The following is a 17,626-nucleotide window of genomic DNA, read 5'->3' on the forward strand; positions in this document are numbered from 1 at the left end:
GGAGCATGTGAGATTTTTCTCTCCAGCATATGTCGTCAGTTTGGCTCAAAAAAACACACACACACAAAAAAAAACTCATTAAACTTCTCCACAGGTTTGGATGTTTCTTAGATCAACAAAATGCTTGGTAAACTGAGAAGTGTCTTTCTCAAATGAATATTCCTCTTATCGTTGGCCCAGAGGGATCTCTGCACAAAGAGCCCCGCGAATGGCTCAGGCTGGGTTAGGGGACGGTGTGCCGTCCCTCAGGGCAGGGGCAGAGACCGGTGTGGGAGACTCCCCGCAGAACCAGGTCTGACGGAGCGTGGACGGAGGCGAGACTTCTGGGAAAACTTACCGGGAAGACAGGGGGCGCTGTCTGCCCCTCAAACTGGGCAGAGACGGGGGTTAAGGTCCACGCATGCGCGCCTCCTCCGCTAGGTCTTGGTGAGACCCAGCCCAAACTGGTTCGCCGGGCTTCCCTCCCCCCACCTTCAAGGGGCGCAGTCCTTTGTGTACGCATGCGTCTTCTCCAGGCTCCGGTTGGCTGACGAGCCCATCCGTCACCAGGAGAGCCAATGAAATGAGCCTCAAGGTCCACGCCCCGCGGCGGGGGACACTGGGAGTGGGATAGGGTCTTGGTCGAACCCATGTGGTTGTGGGCCGACGGATGGAGGGGTCTGTCCCGGCGCGGGCCGCGGGCTCGGCAGCGTTGGCTCCCGGCCGCCAAACCGTTGCCTTCTTTGTCGTGTTGCAGTCGGAGGGTGACTGGGGAGAGACAGGGCCCGTGTGAAGGGCGGCGGGTACGGCTCTGCTTCTGGCAGTGTCAGAGGGGGAGGCGCCAACCAACTATTGAGCCCTGCCGTGCCAGGCACTGCGAGGCGCCGGGGAATGGTGGTTTCTGCCCCCTGGGACCCTGCGGTCAGGAGGGGCAGGTTTGGCCAGTGCTTTTATCGCCGCCTCCCTGCTCCCCCTTCGCCTTAGATGGAGTTCTGAACGGCTCCGCCGTCCCCGCCCATCCCTGGCCGGTGGCGAGGACCAGGCGCCAGCAGCCACTCAGCTCAGGGGAGTGACCGGGAGGACGGGCGCGTGACCCTCCGGTGGGCGGGGTCCCCCCCCCCCCCCCCGGAGGCGCAGTCACCAGCTTCCATCCGGCACGTGGCGGCGGATGCGCTGTAAATAGGAGTGACTCTTGGCGGCCACGCTGCGGAGGTCCGGACCGCACTTTACGAGACCAAGCTGCCGAACGAGGCCCAAGAGCTGTAAACACGTGGAAACGAGTACAAAGCAAAGGGGAAGGGTGTTAAATACAAATCACTTAATCCTGGAAGCAATTAATCCTGGGCCCCCAGGCTGATTGGAACTGGATCTTTCCAGGAACAGAACAGCGTGAGGCGCCCTGGGAAGAGCCTGAGTTTTCCTCTTCCTTTGGGGCCTCAGGTTTACCAACTGTGAAACAGACGCTGGGGTCGTTCTAGACTCGGCCCTGTGCCTTGGCTGGGCAGTAACACAGAATCCTTTTCAAGTCTGTCAAGACACGTAGTATGTATGGGCTCCAGGAGGGGCACCACTTTGGAGCCTGGGGTGGGGTCGCCTTATGCCCCTGTGACATCTGCTAGATGTTCCTGAAACAAGTTTCCACAATCACAAGGCTGGAAAAGTTACTCAGCCCATGGGACTGAGGGAGGGGTGAGTCAGAAGAACATGAGGTGAAGGGAACTGGCCTGGCCGCCTTGGCTGGAACAAACACAATCCACCCTTTGCTTCCTGCCTCCCAAGAGCTACCTCTTTTGGGAGTAGGAGCCCAGCAAGAGCTAACCCTTCTTCAGTGGGCTGCTGATAGTGAAACCCAGGAAACTGGAACCCACACTTTTTCAGACTCATTGGCGCTCCTGGAGCTGGAAAATACAAGAGAAGCTGCAGAAAGTCACCACGCCCTCGAAGGAAAAAAAATCCTTCAGGTTTGTAGCACTCCCTAGTTTACAAAGTGCACTTTTACATGCGTTACCTCATTTTAGTCTGACACGTACTGTGTGCCAGGCACCGAGCCAGACACAGAAAGGGATGAGGCAGTGCGCTTTTTAAATTGGAGTTTTCAGTCCAATTTTAAAGAGAAAATTGAAACTAGTACATTTTCAGGAAAAACAAGGCAGGTGCTATGAAGGGGGCAGAATCCTAACACCCCATTAGAGAAAAGTAATACAGCCAGCTGGTAGGACAGGGGGAATAAAAGTTTTACGGAGGGAAAGTTGTAGGAGTAAACCTTGGATAACAGGAAAGTTTACAAAGATTGAAATAGGGGTGTAAGGCAGGGTTTCAGATAGCTTCTTAACCCAAGTAAGCTCATTCATTTTCTTGTCCTTGACAAGTAGCAGACATAAAAATAACACAATTGAGCACTTATTATGGGTCAGGAATGGTTTTAGGTTCGTTTAGATGTATCATTTACTTAAACCTCACAGCAGCCCACTTACACAGGAAGAAACTGAGGCATGGAGAGGTCCATCTTCCAGGTACCTGGTAAAGAAGTGTCATCTTCCCTTATCAAGAGAAAACAAATTACCTTTAGGGTTGCACCAGGTGTCTTGCCTTTAGAACCAGATCTTCCTAAGGCTCCCACAACCCTGACCACCACCCCTAACCCTGAAATTACCCCGGGGAGCAAAGTACCCCTTCTCCTCATGCCTCCAAGAATGTACCCCTGTGCTTGCCCTTCTTTCCAACTCAGTTTGTCTAAAATCTCAGGAGATGCCTGGTAGCCCTGTCTGGAGTCACTGGAGCACCACCATCCATCCATTAGTACTCCAAGCACGAATTTGGGAGTTACTGACCCTCCTCCCTTTCCTTCGCCAGGCAATTTCCAAGTCTTGTAATTCTACCTCTCAAATATCTACTCAATTCCTCCTCTCAGTTGTAAAGGACCATGACAGGGCCTCAGTTTTGCATTCCTTCAAGCTGGTTCGCTACAGCACTGAAAGGGAACGTGTGCGGGCAGGAGCTTTCTGAAATGCAAACATGGTCACGTCCATCCTCTACTTAAAATCCTTTGGTGACCAACATCTTCTGCAGAATGGAGTCCAGATTATGGCATTCAGTGAGGTTTCTGCTACCTCTCCAGCTTTATCTGCTACTCCTTTAACCTGCACCACAGTCCTGGATTTCCTGAAGGCACCATTCTTTCTCCATATCTTACTTGCTTCTGGGAATGCCTTCCCTACCCTCATTTCCCTAGGATACACCATGTCTTCAAAATTCAGCCCAAACACCTCCTCGAAGGAGACTCCCTGATCTCCACTGGCTTGGATTTGGGTGTGTCTCATCTCTGATCCCACGGCCTGCTCCTATCCGTTCTGTGACACTGAACACAGACTTCTGACTCAAGGCTTCTTGGCTCTTGTCCCCACTAGACTGTGAGTTGCTGAAAGGCAGGAGGGGCCTCGCTCCTCTCTATATCCCCAGTGCCTCACAAAGGACTTTACAGAGTACAGGTTTGTTGCACTTCAGACAGAAGAAGGACGTGAATGGAGACACAAAGGATCTATCCAGGAATGGACTGGGCTGCCTGTCCAGTCCAGAGTCCAAGGGCTGTGAGCAGGGTTGTGCGGACTAAGCCTGGAAAAGAGGTTGTATTGGTTCTTTGGAGGCCATGGGAGCCAGGCTGAGCCGTTGGGGTTTCATGTGGTGTGGTGAGCAGCAGAGAACCTGAGGTGCTAGATGGTCAGAACTGTGCCGAAGACAGGAGGGTGGATTGGAGAAGGGGAGGCGGGGATTAGAGAAAACGGGCAGCTGCTAGCTCTGCTTACAGTCGATGAAACCGCAGCTTGGGGAGATTATGATACTCAGGGCCACACAGCTGTAAATGGCAGAGCTAGGAGCCGAACCAGTGCTGGACTATGTCAGGTCCTGAGATCTGGACCTCACCACAGGGTTATCAGTAGATGGAGCTTCAAGGTTGTCCGAGTGCGAATGGATAATCCATTAGTCAGGACAGGATAGGTTCTGTTGCAGGCACAACACCCAAACCTCTGTGGCTTAACACGTTTTCTATTCACACAGTCCCGTGTGCTGGACACCTGGAGGCAGCTCAGCCATCCGGGCTGCTCTGGTGTGCCTCCATACTTCCCCGGGCAGGGAAAGCACGTGGAGAACCATGTACCAGCTTTATTTGGAAGTTTTACTGGACACACATACCAACCATGATTCACTGTGGGAGGACCACACACGGTATGAGTACCGCATTGAGGTCACTGGATGTCACCCTGGAGGCTGCCACTATGGGCAGCCAGAGGGGAGCCTGGTCTGGAGGACGGTGTCTTCCTAAGCACTTCCTGCTCAGCTGCCTGTCAGCTCTGCCCCAGCTGAGGGAGAAGCCAGGTGAAGTTGGCAGTGACCCTGGGAGGGAAGGCAGATCACCGCAGTTTGCAGATGAGGGAACTCAAGGCACAGAGACATTCTGCAATTTGCCTGACTCCATGTACTCTTGCACCAGCCTGCATAGGCAGCCGCTAAAGCATTAGCTGTGCAGTGTGGGTTTTAGGCATTTGGAAGCCCCTCTCTCTCACTGTATACCGGCCTGTCTCACACTCCATCTTTGCCTCCGCAGCACCTAGCGTGGGCCTGGTACAGAGGAGTGGCCCAATGTGTCAGCCACGCCTTGCGCACTTCCCTCCACAGCCCCTGCACCAGCCCAAACATAGCTGTGCAGGGTGTGTGTGGGGAGGCAGGAGGAAGAGTCACCTGCCCCTAAGGCACCAGGTAGGGAGGCCCTCTGGGATCTGTGAGGGGGTAGGGAGAGGCTCCCTGGCACTGCTGGTGCTTCAAAAGGGCGGGGAAGGGCAGATGCCCCTACCGGAGGGAGCCCGGTGGGACCCCGGCGAAGGTGGACTTCACTGTGCCTAACCTGGCGCCTGGGCAAGTTGCTGCCACGGAACAGTTCTCAGTGGCCAAAGGTTCGCTACCGGGCGGCTCCCTCACTGCACACCACCCTGCTCCTGACCAGGCCTGAGTGGAACTTCTCTCTCTCTCAGATCCCACGACCCCTCCGATGACTCCTAACAGGACAACCCTCCCTAGTTCTGGGGCTGCCTCTGCTTCTGACAGAGCACCCGGGATAAACTCTCAGCTGGAACCCCACGCCAGTCCCCTGAAAGTGCCCCCACTTCCTCCCACTGCCGCCACGCTTGGCCTCTGACCCCGGGGGGCCACACAGCCCCTCCTTCCCTCCTCGGCCCGCCGCACCAGAGAAACCAGAACCCAAGCCAAAGTATCAGAAACGTGTATTCTTTTTCTTTTAATAGTAAACCTCTTTACAACAAATATAGTGAAAGAGTTTTCAAACAAAACTCATAAGAATCTCGAGGACTTTGTCTTTCTTATTGTGTAGAATACTAAGAAAGCATCACCATACAGCACAAAAAGAAATATTGAAAACAAATCAACAGCCACACACTTGGACTCGCCCTGCCCAGGACCCAGGAGGAGCCCCAGGAGTGTGGGTGATTGTCGGGTTTGGGGGTGAGGCACCTCCGTGCCCTGTCCCCTTCCTCCCTTCTGGGACTTGAATGGGGAAGACAGAGAGAATCCAGATTCTCCATATAACATTCCAGCGCCCCTCCCCCAATACAAATCCCATTCCTTCTACCAGCTGTCCGGAGGGTGGAGAGGTGGCAGAGGGGAGAGCAGAGGAGTTCCCAGGCTCCGTGTCTCCTCCCCTCCGCGAAAGCCCAAATCCACCCCCCACCCCACCCCAGGGGATTCCAAAGAGTCAGTTAAAAATATATAGATATAGATATTTCTAGATACACTTTTACATCATTTCTGTCTCTCCAAACAAATAAATAATCAGCAAGAGAAGGTGCATAACTTCCTTCCTGTCCAAGGTGGGGAGGGCTGGGGGAGGGTCAGGGTCAGTCTCACTGTACTGAGTGCACTACTGGGGAGAGAGGAAATGGTGTGTTCAGCTGGGGTGGGTGGGGGGCCCTCTTGCCCACTGTCCCTGAAAGCTGTGGGAAACCTGGGGAGGGGAGGAGTGTTGGATGACTCCAGTGATTACTTTGGCAAATGCCCAGTTACTCAGAGGAAGGAGTGGGTGGAGGCGAATTTGGCTTGTGAGAGGAGGGAGAATGAAGTCTGCACTTGAGGTTTGGGTTCCCAGGGACCCTTCTTCTGGCCGGCCAGGAGCCCCTACCCCCAAGAGAAATCTTGGGATACTGAATTGCAGAAACGTCACACATTCATTCACAAATCACGCCCTGCCCCCAGGGATAGAGAGGAAAGGACACACACACATCCACACGTGGTAATCAAAAGCCAGGTTTGCCATTACAAGGCAGAGGGCAAAACTGGTAAATATTGCACCGTGAACTGCAGGGGCCTCACCCCACCCCGTGTTTAATGGTGGCCGACCTCAGCTTAGAAAGGTGGACAGGCTGATGGCAGGAAGAGCCTGAGAAGAGATGGCCAGTCGTTCAATGTTCAATGAGCACCTATCATCCACTCACCACTCACTCATTCAGCATTTACTGAGAGCCAGGCACACCCACACGACCACATCCTCCTCTTTCATGGCCCTGTGAGTCTCGATTCCTGAAAGCCCCCCTAGGAGCCTGCAGGAAGATTGGCCATGCCGTGCGCCCAGCCGGCAGGAGGGGTTCAGGGGTGAGGAATGGTGGCTCACTATCGGGTGAGGAAAAAGCTTCAGGGAGGAAGAGGAGCTTGAGCGTCACCCTGAAGGCAGGACTGGGGTGAGAAAAGGGTAAACTGCAGGGAAGGGGCTGTAAAGGTGTGGGTACCGGGTAGACAATTGTGCGAGGAGCCTGGGAGAGGCAGGGAGGGGCAGGGAGGGCCAACTGCTAGATTCTTTCTGACGGGAGGACAAAAATATCAGAGCTGAGGGTGCGAACAGGTGAAGGAGCAGGCCAGAAGGGAGCGGGGCTCAGGGAGGAGGGTCACGGAGCTGGAAGCCAGGGCTATGTGGCTGCAACAGCCACCTGTCCCTCTGTAAACACATACCCAGGCACGTGCTCGTGCTCACACACACACACACACACACACACGCACACGCACACACACGTGCGTACACGCGCACACACGCACACACAGATGCCCTCAGAGCTTAATTCGCACAAAGATTCATGTGTATGCCCAAACAGGCTCAAAGACCCACACAACCACACACACACACATAAATACAAAGGAATACTTGGACATACAAACACTAGATGCCCTTAGGAATACACTCAGGTACATGTGAAGCCACATGTCCCCCTCTGCTCCTGGCTCCTCCCGCCTCGTGTTGGGATACTGCAAGTGGCTGGGCCCTACGGGTGGGCAAAGATAGTCACCTGGCACAGAACTGGGCCTTGTCTGCTCTGCTTTCCCACCGGGATAAACCCCCAGGGAGTGCTACACCCTTGGGCAGAGGAGCTGGGCCTCTGAAGGAGTCTGCCTGCCCACGCACGTTCGGGTGAGGGGTGGTGTGGATCACGGCGTGGGGCCTGCCCCTTCCAGTTTGACCTGTCATCCTGCCTGAGGTCTCAGGACCTGGGGAGGCGCAGAGAGAGGCAGACTGGGGGCTGGGGGAGGGGAGCAAGAACAACAGCAGAAGAACCTCATCTGTACAGTACGGGCGTTTGAGTCATTATTATTACAATATACTTTGACAAAAATAGAATCTCATTTCATATCAATACAACAACAACAAAAAAAAACAACAGTTTCCTGGACTGTTACACTGCTAACTTTTCCAAAGGTTGCTATTTACAATTACAGTAGCCAAGAGGGAAGGTGGGATTCGGCCTGGGGGTGGTGGGACAGGAGGTAGCCAGACAATGAGGGCGCCAAGAACAGGGAGGTGGGGTCCGGAGCCGATCCGGGGGCAGGAGCAGGAGCTAGGAAGAGGGCCGGGGAGAAGGGCCAAGGAGGAAAGAAGGGAGGCAGGCCTCTGCAGACCTCCGGTCTCCTTTCCCATCCTCTCACCCATCCCTACGTCCACTCCTCTGGGAAAATGTACGTGCAAGGAAGTTCAAGTCCCCTCACTCACACTCGCCCCCTGGACGCAAGGGTTCCGTCCTCAGGCATCCCAAAGTGACCAGACCCGCTCTCACCTCGTCACCTCGTCACCTCACTCAAGTTCCTCTCCCCAGTTCTCCCTGCATGCTGTGGCCAGCTTTACTGTGCTGGTGTCCACCGAGGGCTGGGGAGCTATTGCACTGTGTCTCAGAGAAAGCACTGGGAGAGGGAAGGGATGCTGACTCACCCCTGTCCCAGCCCTGTCCCTCCTCAGCCTTCTCTCTCCTCATGGCTCTTTCTCTCCAAATGTGCTTCCGAGGGGCACTCCCTCCAAGCCTCCCCGCAGCCTCAGATCCCTAGGCAGCCTTCCCGGCCCCGAAGCTCAGCCAGCACCCCCACACCCGGGAGGTACAGCTCACACAGAACCAGTGAGCGAGTGCCGTGTGCGCGCAGGGGCTTGTGGGGCCGGGCCTGGGCATTCTGCCCCTTGTGCCTACGGCCGCAGGGACAGCCCGGAGGCAGACACCCTTTACAGAGCCTCCTCCTCGCTTTCCCCTGACACACAAACCCACCATCACGCCAGCTTTGGGGTTTCAGTCTGTTGTAAGGGTTTTGTCGTTTGGTAGTTTTTTTGGTTATTTCCCACTATCTGGGGGACGGGGTGGGAGGGCTCCGCATGCAGGGCTCGGCACCTGTCCTTTCCCGAAAGCCCACTAGCCCCCCCGCCCCTCCTGCAGCATATGTGTGCAACGTGCAAAGTGTTCCCCTTCCCGCAGAGGGAGCTCCCGCGGCCGGTGAGAATGGCGGGGGTGCAGAAAGGGGATGGGAGCACCCCCCTCTCCAAAGTGAGAACCCAAATTAAAAAAAAATAATATTAATAATAACATAATAATAATTATACACAAATGTAACCGTCAACAGGACACGGAGCACAAGAAAGGAAGTGGGGGTCAAGCGGGAGGAGCCCAGGACAGGGGGTGGGCGGTGAGATTGTCAACTCTTCATCAGGGAGGCTGAGAGGAGGGGAGTGGGGGGCGTCACTTTAATGTCTGTGAAGAGAGGAGATGGGGGAGGGGGTGTGAGGGGGGGCCCGGGCTACAGGGCATGTGTCCCCCGCGCCCCTCTCCCTGTAGGGCCGGGGACTAGCGGCAGGGCCAGCTCTGAGGGGACGATGCTATCGAGCAGGACTGATGCTGGAGGGAGGGTGAGAGATGGGCCTTTGGTGGGGGTGAAAGGGCATGGTGCTGCCCCAGAAGGGCTGACGGAAGGGCTTGCTGGCCACAAGGCCTCTCAGGTAGGAGATAGAACAGGCTGGGGGCACACGGGGCAGTCCCTGGGTGTAGCAGACACTGGCAGACAAAGGGGTGATGCTACAGTACCCAGGTGTCGAGCCGCATCCTCTTCACAGCGGAGCCCTCGGCCTCGGGCTCGGGGGCTGGGCGCAGCAGGCCCAGGGTGGGCCCGAAGTCCCCCCGTCCGTCGTCCCGGTCCCCCGTCTCATAGGAGCCCCCGGCTGGGCTGCTGAGGCCGTCGCCAGGCTCAGGGCGGGCGGCCGGGAACACGGCGGGAGGGGGGGGCGCAGGGCTGCGTTCGCGGCTTGGGGACACAGGCTCCGATTTGATGCTGATGTGGGGGTGGGTGGTGACCGTGAGGGCAGCACCCACGTGGGGCAGGGGGCTGCCAGGGCTGGTAACAGGAAAAGGGGAAGGAAACAGAGGAGAGAAGGTGAGTGACAAAACAGAGAGCGAGAGGACAGAGAATGGGAGAAGATGGGGGATGGGGATGAGAGGGGGAGGAAGAGACAAGAGGATGGAGACAGAGACCAGGAGAGAGATGGCCAAGTGAAGGAAAAGAAGGAAAAGAAGTCAAATTAGTTTTCTTTCTTTCTTTCTTTCTCTCTCTTTTTTTTTTAATTAGTTCTTTCTATCTCGTGTCATCTTTTACAGTGCGGGGGTCCCCACCCCCACCCCCACCCCCACCCCGGCTGGCTGGGGGAGGGGCTCGGGCCTGTGCCTGGGATATCAGGACTGCCATCTGGTGCCTCCCATGCTGTCTGCTGATGACAGACAACTTAAAGGGATCCCTCCTCTTCCCCACCCTCAACCCGCCCTTCGCAAACATGTGCCGGATCCCCAGGGACTCACATCAGGTTGCTGAGAGACACAGGGACCAGGTGGGACTGCTGCTGCTGTGGCTGCTGCTGTGGCTGCTGCTGTGGCTGCTGCTGTGGCTGCTGCTGTGGCTGCTGCTGTGGCTGCGGCTGGGGCTGAGGCTGCGGCTGGGGCGGCTGCTGGGGCTGTGGTGGCTGCTGCCAGGCGGTGACATTGCCTAGTGACAGCCCCCCAGGTGAGCTGAAGGCTGGTAAGGAGGACAGCTCCGCACTGGTCAGCTGGTAATCTGCCGGGTGGGGAGAGGGAGAATGAGCCACGGTGGGAGGGAGAGGACTAAGGCTGCGGCACCTCAGGAGGAACGTGGAGAGGGAAGGAGCTGTTAATGATAGAAGGGAACAATCACAAAACCCACTGGAACCCAGGAAGTTGGCCCGGCACTCCCAGTTCAAAAAATGCAAATTGTAATAGCCATAAGATGCTGGGGTTTTTGTCTGTGTTTATGTTTTTTTTTAAGGTGCTAGGTTTTTTTAGTTTTTTTAAATAGGATGAAAAGAGATGGTTTCTTTCTTTTTATGATATGTTTTTATTGATTTTTAGAGAGATAGGAAGGGAGAGTGAGAAGGGGGAAAGAGAAACAGATCAGCTGTCTCCTGCATGCCCCCTACTGGGGATCAGGTGGCAACCGGGGCATGTACCCTGACCAGGAATTGAACCAGGGACCTCTTGATGCATGGGTTGATGCTCAACCACTGAGCCACACTGGGAGGGCAAGAGGTGGCTTCTTAAATAGTGCTTAACTTTTTTTAAAAGTTTACTGTGTGAGGTACCACTTCAGAATGTCAATTAATGAGAAGAAGGGTAAAAAACCAGGGGAGGTCTAATATATGCCTGTCATCTCTTCCACTGCCACGTCTTCAGTGCCTTTTAGAGGCGGAGGGGAGGGCGATCAAACACCAGGTGAACAGCGCGTCCGAAACAAGCTACTGCTAACGGCCATTCCACCTTCTATAAAGTCCAGAGTCTGCTAGCGACTGTCAACACGTAAGCAGCAGCCAGACTGGAGCTGCCGGGCCCCCACGTAAACACGGAGGATGCACGTCTGCCCCCGAAGCGCCTGCGAGAGCCGCGGGGCGGGGAGGGAAACGGTGGGGCAGCACAGCAGGCCAAGGTGCCGACCAGTTTCCCCAGGAGATGCTGCCTGCTCTTTTCTAAAATTTCTGTCTCAATAAAGAAGCGGTGATATTTGCTCTGTCACAGGACAAACAGAGCACAAGATGTTTCACAATGTACACTGCGCTGTGATGCTTCGTGATGCATCCTGTTTGGAACGGTTCAGAAATGTCTTCCCTCAGGAGCAGGAGGGGACTGCACTGTGGGAGCGGGAGGGCACGCACGCCCCTCCTCCCATCACAGCAGCCCGGCACCACCAAGCTTCCTCGGGGGCCATCCCCGCCAGCCCCGTCGTTAGAGGGCAGCTTTATCTGTGCCACACAGCAATAAGGTCACAGGCATGAGCGATGAGGTCAAACTTCCTGGCTACCTCCATTATAGGCCATGTGACCTTGGGCAAGCTACTTACTCTCCATAAACTGGAGGCAATAACCCTGCCTGTGTCACACAGCTGTTGGGAGATCTGAGTTAATGCACAGGGAAGCACGCCCTGCGTGGTTAGAGCGTCGACCCAAGCACCGAAGGGCTGCGGGTTTAATTCCCCGTCAAAGGCATGTACCTGGGTTGCAGGTTCAATCCCCAGCCTCGATTGGAGTGTATTCAGGAGGCAACCAATCGATGTGTCTCTCTCTCACATTGATGTCTCTCTCTCTCTCTTCCCTCTCCCCACTTCCAGTCTCTCTAAAAATCAATGGAAAAAATATCCTCAGGTGAAAAGTAACAAAACAACAACAACAAAACACACATGAAGCATGTAGAACAGTGTCTGGCACATAGTAAATACTCAAAAGATTTACTTATTATTATTAATTTACAAAGGAGGTGACTGCAGCCTCGAGTTTGAGGAACGCCCCGGGTCACAGAGAAAGCCAACGGCAGAGCAGAGACGAGATCCCAGGCCTCTTTATGACTTAAATCTCACCCTAGAGAGACGGTCCATGCTTGCCGCTGGCCTCATTAACGTTAGCCAGGAGCTGAGATGCTTACGTTTAAAAAGCAGAGCAAGGGCAGAAAGGGGCCCCTAGGACCGACTATTCCAAACACTCCTTATATAAACAAGGAAGCCAAGCACAGAAAAGCGCGTCACCTGCCCAACATCCCTCAGCGAGTGAACGGTTCAGACTCAACCCCTAGTCCCTCAGTTTCCAGCCCGCTCCAGCCCCATCACCTGGAGCCTTGGCCTTCCAAAAGGCTTTCCTCTTCTTAGCTAAGAGGAACACGGCCTGCAGGTCATCTGGCAACGCACTGGGCCTGCTCCTAGCATGTCCACAAGCCAGACCTCTGCAGCCAGGGTTAACAAGGGGCCAGGCCTGTCCCTCACAAAGACATTACCATGGCCAAATCACCCCCAGCCGGGACCTGAACTGGGAACTAGGACTGCACAGTGAACAACTCAACAGCAATGTGTTCATGGGGGTTTTGTTTATGCATCTGGAGTCACCTGGATACCCTGCTGCTGAAACTACTCCTGCAGCCATGGCTGCCGAGAGAATGTGAGGGAGGCCACGCACACCTCTCTCAGGGCTCCAGGGCAGGCCCAGCATCAGCATCTTCTCTCACCACAGTGACAACGTCTGGCCTGCTGAGCACCTGCCCCAAGTGGATGTTCACGGACACCCACTAACCTCCTTCCTTCTTCACAGAGGGACAGGAGCCCCGAGAAGATGGCAGAAAATCACCGCCCTGGGATTCCAAAAAAAACAACAGCTCCTGAAAAGTGGTCTGTGCTGCCCTATGCCAACCACCCTTGGCTGTCCTCAGGGAACTGGTTTTTCTAGCCAGGCCCAGCCCCAGCTGGCAGGGCTGGACGAGCCTCAGAGACCTCCTGTCCACTCACAATTCCCACAGATGAAGAGATTGGCCCCAGGGACTGGGCCATCTGAAGCAGTACCCTCTGAAACCGCCCGAGGACATGGCAAACGGAGAGTGCGTGCACGCATGGGGGAACACATGGGAACAAAGGCTGCACAGACACCGGCGTGATAAAATCTGGACACAGATGCCATGCCAGAGTCTGGTTCCGCAACAGCTGTCCTACCCGCCCCAAGGGGCTTTCCTACATGCAGGGCTGGGTTCTGGATTTATACACGTGGGGAAGAGGTGAGATTTATATTGATGTCTGGGACCTAGGGTGCTTCAACTCTGGAATGGGGCTTGGAGAGGGGAGTGAAGTTGAAGGGTCTTTTGATCTAGTCTCATCTCATCACAAAACAGCCCTCACACAAGCCACTCACAGGTCAGAGAACCTGGGGAACAGCAGGGACACAGGCCAGGTTCCCAGCCACACACATGCCTGAAACAAAGTGACACGACATTTCCCTGTGGGCAGCCCTTCCCGACACTGCAGCTTGTAAGGAAGGCTGAGAGTGTCCCAGGCTGTTCCTGGGAGAATGTGAGTGGGCGACACCGGCCAGGACAGCTCCGGGTACCCAGGAGCGGCCTGGGCACCGAGTGTCCTGTCTGAATTCTTCTACCGAGGTCTCGCTCATGTCTTCATTCCTCTCTCCTCAACCTTCCTCCGTCTTCCTCCTCCTTGCTCCCCTAATGCTTCACCACCAAGGCAGTTCCAGTGGCCTTTCCTGGAACCTGGATGAATCCTTCCCTCTGCCCTCTCAGCCTCTTTCTCTCTCCTCTCCCTCATCTCTTCATTCTTCTCCTCCAAGCCTCACGGAACTGACCATGTCTGCCTCCCTACATCCCAGCCCTGGTGGCCTGAATCATCTGCTCAGCCCACCTCTGTGCTGGCTTCTCCTAATGGAAGGTTCCCTAAGGACAGGGCTTCCCTTCTCCATTAGGTGTTATATTAAAAAAAAAAAAAAAAAAAAAAAAAAGGAATACCCTTGCCCTGGCCGGTGTGGCTCAGTGTTAGAGCATTGGCCCAAGCATTGAAGGGTTACAGGTTCAATCCCTGGTCCTGGTCAGGGTGTGTGAGGGAGGCAACCAATGGATATGTCTCTCTCATATTGATATCTCTGTTTCTGTCTCTCTCCCTCCCTTCCAATCTTTCTAAAAATCAATGGAAAAAATATCCTTGGGTGAGGATTAACAAAAAAATTAAAAAATAAGGAATACCCAGTTAAGTCTGAATTTCAGACAAAATAATGAATAATTTTTTAGCATAAGTATATCCTGGGACATATTTTATAGAAGAATGTCTGTGCGACATACTAAAAAATTATTCATTGTTTTACCTGAAATTCAAATGTAACTAGGCATTCTATGTTTCTATTGGCTAAATCTGGCAACCTTAATTACGTAGGGCTCTCCCAAATCAATGGCCTTTCTCCGATTAGGGTGTCCCCAGAGAATATTTCGTGTCCCCTCTCTGGTCCCTCCCGCCCCAAGGCCACCTGAACACTCACCTGTGTTGTAGGTGGTGGGCATGGAAGAGAAGGGGAGGCCCTGGCTGAGTAAACTCGGTGTTGCCACGGAAACCACTGGGGTGGTGAGCGAGTGGGTAGACTGGGAGGCCCCAAGGCGCTGGGCATTGTTCTGCAGGAGAAAATTGTCTGTCAAGAGGTGGTAGGTGGGGAGGCGGGTTGCATGATCCTGACCCTCCATTCCAAGGCCAACCTGGGGTCTCCGAGTCCCAAGGCCCAGGTGGGATGCCTCAGCAGAGGCCCCGGAGATACACAAACACATGCTGTTGCATTCAGAGATCCAGAGAGGGAAACATGCCACACAAATCCATTCACACCTACATACACAGAGGAATGCGTGCCCTGTGGCCCAGCACCAAGCTCTCCGAGGGCAGAGGAGGGAAGGGAGAGCCATTCTTCCCCTGGCTGATGCCTCTGGAGTCTGCTCTCCATCTATCACACAGCAGCACATGCCTGGGGAGAGGCATGCTGGCATCTGTGACGGAATGCGTGTGCCTGCGTGTATGCACACACGTGTGTGGGGCTGTCAGCTCCATCTGCTGCTGACTCACTTGTTTATTCCAACTCCACGCTGGGGCCGAAACTGCTGCCGCGTTGGCCGCCAAAGCCCGCCTGCCTTTTCCAGCCTCACTGGCCTCCCCTCAGGGAACTGGGGAGGGAGAAGCCCCCGCCCCGTCCTGGCTGAGGGTGAGTGTGTAGGTGTGTGAGAGGAAGAGCGGCTGGGTAAGCTTCTGAGTGCCTGTGAGGCGGCTGTGCAGAAGGGAGCACGAGACAGAAGGAAAAGGGGGAGCCCCCCACCAACGACACCTCTGGCCTCGCCTAAGTCTCGGCTTCCCTGGAAAATGACTTATTGTCTGGTTGGCACCCCTTTTATGAGGTCCTGCGCTGGTCCTGGTCAGGGTGCGTGCCAAGAACGTGGTGGGCCTGAGCAGAGTCGAAGGGCAAGTGCAGCCCAGTTTCTCGTCTAAGGGCCTCATCCAGGCTTCCTGGGACAAGGCCTAGCCCACTCCCCGGGCACACGCACAGACACACAGAGAAAGGTGTGCCTGCATGAATGCAACATCACAGGAAGACAGCTACATACACACATGTACAAACACATGCATGTCTGCCCCCTGCCCCATCCACCTTTGCATCCTGCTTGGAGCTCCCGGCAAACAACCAAATAAACAACACACACTACACACACAGGCGAAAGGACAGGGGCACACACATATTCCATGCTGGGGGCCACAGAGCAAGGGGATGACCCAGAATTCAAAGCCACGGCAAACATCTCACAGCCTCACTTACCAGATCTAAATGGTCCTCAGTCTGGGAGCAGAAATAAAACCAAGGGAAGGTTCAGTCTCTGGCCTCCACCTTCCCCTCACACGCTGTCCCCACAGCATCCCGCCTCCGCCCGGAGCAGGAAGGCTCTGCGGCCTAGCAGCACAGAGCTTCTCCCTGCCCTGACGGATTTCCACAAGACGCTACATCCCAAAGTCCATCAGCCAGGAAATCCTCACCACCTAACTCCCAACCTCTGCTGTGATGGCGGACCTCTTCCTGCTACAGAACATTCTCTCTCCTGTTCCCTTTACTGCCCTGCAGGCTGGTACTTGTGTCCCAACCTGGTGTAAAGCCCTCTGGGACTTCTTCCCAGCCATGCTTCGTGATCTCTCTTGGGAAGTCCTAACTGCTGGGTAACCTTCACACCTCCCGCTGGAGATCGGCTCTTTCCTCCCTCCACGCTCCCATTCCCCAGGCCCCCTTCCCCCCGCCCCGCCCCTCACTCCGTCCGAACCGCCACTCACCAAGTGGTGCATTAGCCCCTTTCCTCCCTGGGAAGTGATGACCCTCAGGTCGGGCTTGCGGCTGGGGGCTCCGAGCTGGGCGCTGTGGGTGGGTGGGGGTGGAGACTTGGCAGGGATGACCTTGTTTAAGCTGTTGCCATTGGCCACAGGGAGGAGGCCAGGGGAAGCCCGAGCACTGACATAGCCGTTCCCTGGAGAAGAGATGAGGGCAAAAGGAAAACATGGACCCACCCCTCAGCCCTGTTAACTGCCCCACCCCCACCCCCTGCCGCCATTACTCCGGCCACCCAGCCCTTCTCAAAGCCACGCCCAGGCTTTGAGTGGGTACTGAGCTCTCTGATTTTCCCCTAAGACCCTTTCCTACCGAATCATTGGTTCATCCTCCTGGCTCTGAGCTATGTGTGATGGGACTGGGTGGTGGGAGATATGAGGTTGGTAGGAAGAATTAGAAATGGAAACCACAATGTTCAAGAGGTTCTTCTGCAGCCAAGCTTCCCCCATCTTTTCTCCTCCTGGTACCCACGGGCAGGAAGTGATCTCACTACCTGCCTCTGACCGGGCCCACACGACCCAGGCTGGAAAAGGGGTGGCAGCCTGGAATTTGGGCCTCAGTTAGGATTCTGCTCACCAGGGCAAATCGGCCACTCAGGCCGCTCCCTCTGCAGTGAGCTGGGGATACGGTGATTTGGATGAGCCCATGACAAGATCCCTCAGCTCTGGGGAAGATGGACCATTCACTAGTGGTGGTGGTGTTCCTGGCAGGGGGACTGATAACCCAGCCTCCAGCATAATTAGGCTGGTAACAACAAGCACAATGACATACTCCACAACCTACCTGGGGCTTTCACGTGCATATTATCTCATTTAATCCTCACACTAACCCTCAAGGCGGTCAGGACATGTATCATTAGTCCTATTTACGGAAGGGCCTGGTTGACAGAGGTATTAATGACTTCTGTGGGGCCACATAGCTACCTAGAAGCCAAGCTAGGGCCCTCACCACTTTCCACATGCCAGGCCTGAGGGCTCACAAGTATCGCTGCCTCCTTAAGGTCTGCAGGCATTTGTCTGGCCCTCTCCTTAGAGAGGGAGCGTATTCACTCATTTCCCCCATCTCCTAACCCCATACACAATTACTGCCAACAAGCTAGTGCTTGGTGCTGAAATGAGGGGTTCTAAA

The 17,626-nt window shown here is 55.0% G+C and overlaps 1 protein-coding gene and 1 long non-coding RNA gene across 7 annotated transcripts in view; one reads left to right on the plus strand and one right to left on the minus strand.

Annotated features, from left to right (window-relative positions):
- The first annotated feature begins 3,136 nt into the window (after positions 1-3,136).
- Positions 3,137-7,691, plus strand: LOC311612373. Its single transcript, XR_014793284.1, has 2 exons — positions 3,137-7,050; positions 7,081-7,691. It is a non-coding gene; the product is annotated as an uncharacterized lncRNA (long non-coding RNA).
- Positions 5,244-17,626, minus strand: part of MEF2D (myocyte enhancer factor 2D) — a 34,107-nt gene continuing 21,724 nt past the window's right edge. For 4 of the 6 annotated variants that reach the window (XM_084865256.1, XM_084865253.1, XM_084865255.1 and 1 more), the window contains exons 7-11: positions 16,447-16,637; positions 15,944-15,964; positions 14,633-14,762; positions 10,134-10,386; positions 5,244-9,675 (exon numbers count right to left, since the gene is read on the minus strand). In XM_084865256.1, coding sequence (XP_084721382.1) covers positions 9,360-9,675; positions 10,134-10,386; positions 14,633-14,762; positions 15,944-15,964; positions 16,447-16,637 — 911 coding nt within the window. In that variant the 3' untranslated portion in view covers positions 5,244-9,359. The remainder of the gene's footprint in view (positions 9,676-10,133; positions 10,387-14,632; positions 14,763-15,943; positions 15,965-16,446; positions 16,638-17,626) is intronic. The other 2 variants (XM_084865258.1, XM_084865257.1) reach the window with 1 other exon arrangement.

Source organism: Pipistrellus hanaki, assembly GCF_964339955.1.
Source record: "Pipistrellus hanaki genome assembly, chromosome: 18".
NCBI lineage: Eukaryota > Metazoa > Chordata > Mammalia > Chiroptera > Vespertilionidae > Pipistrellus > Pipistrellus hanaki.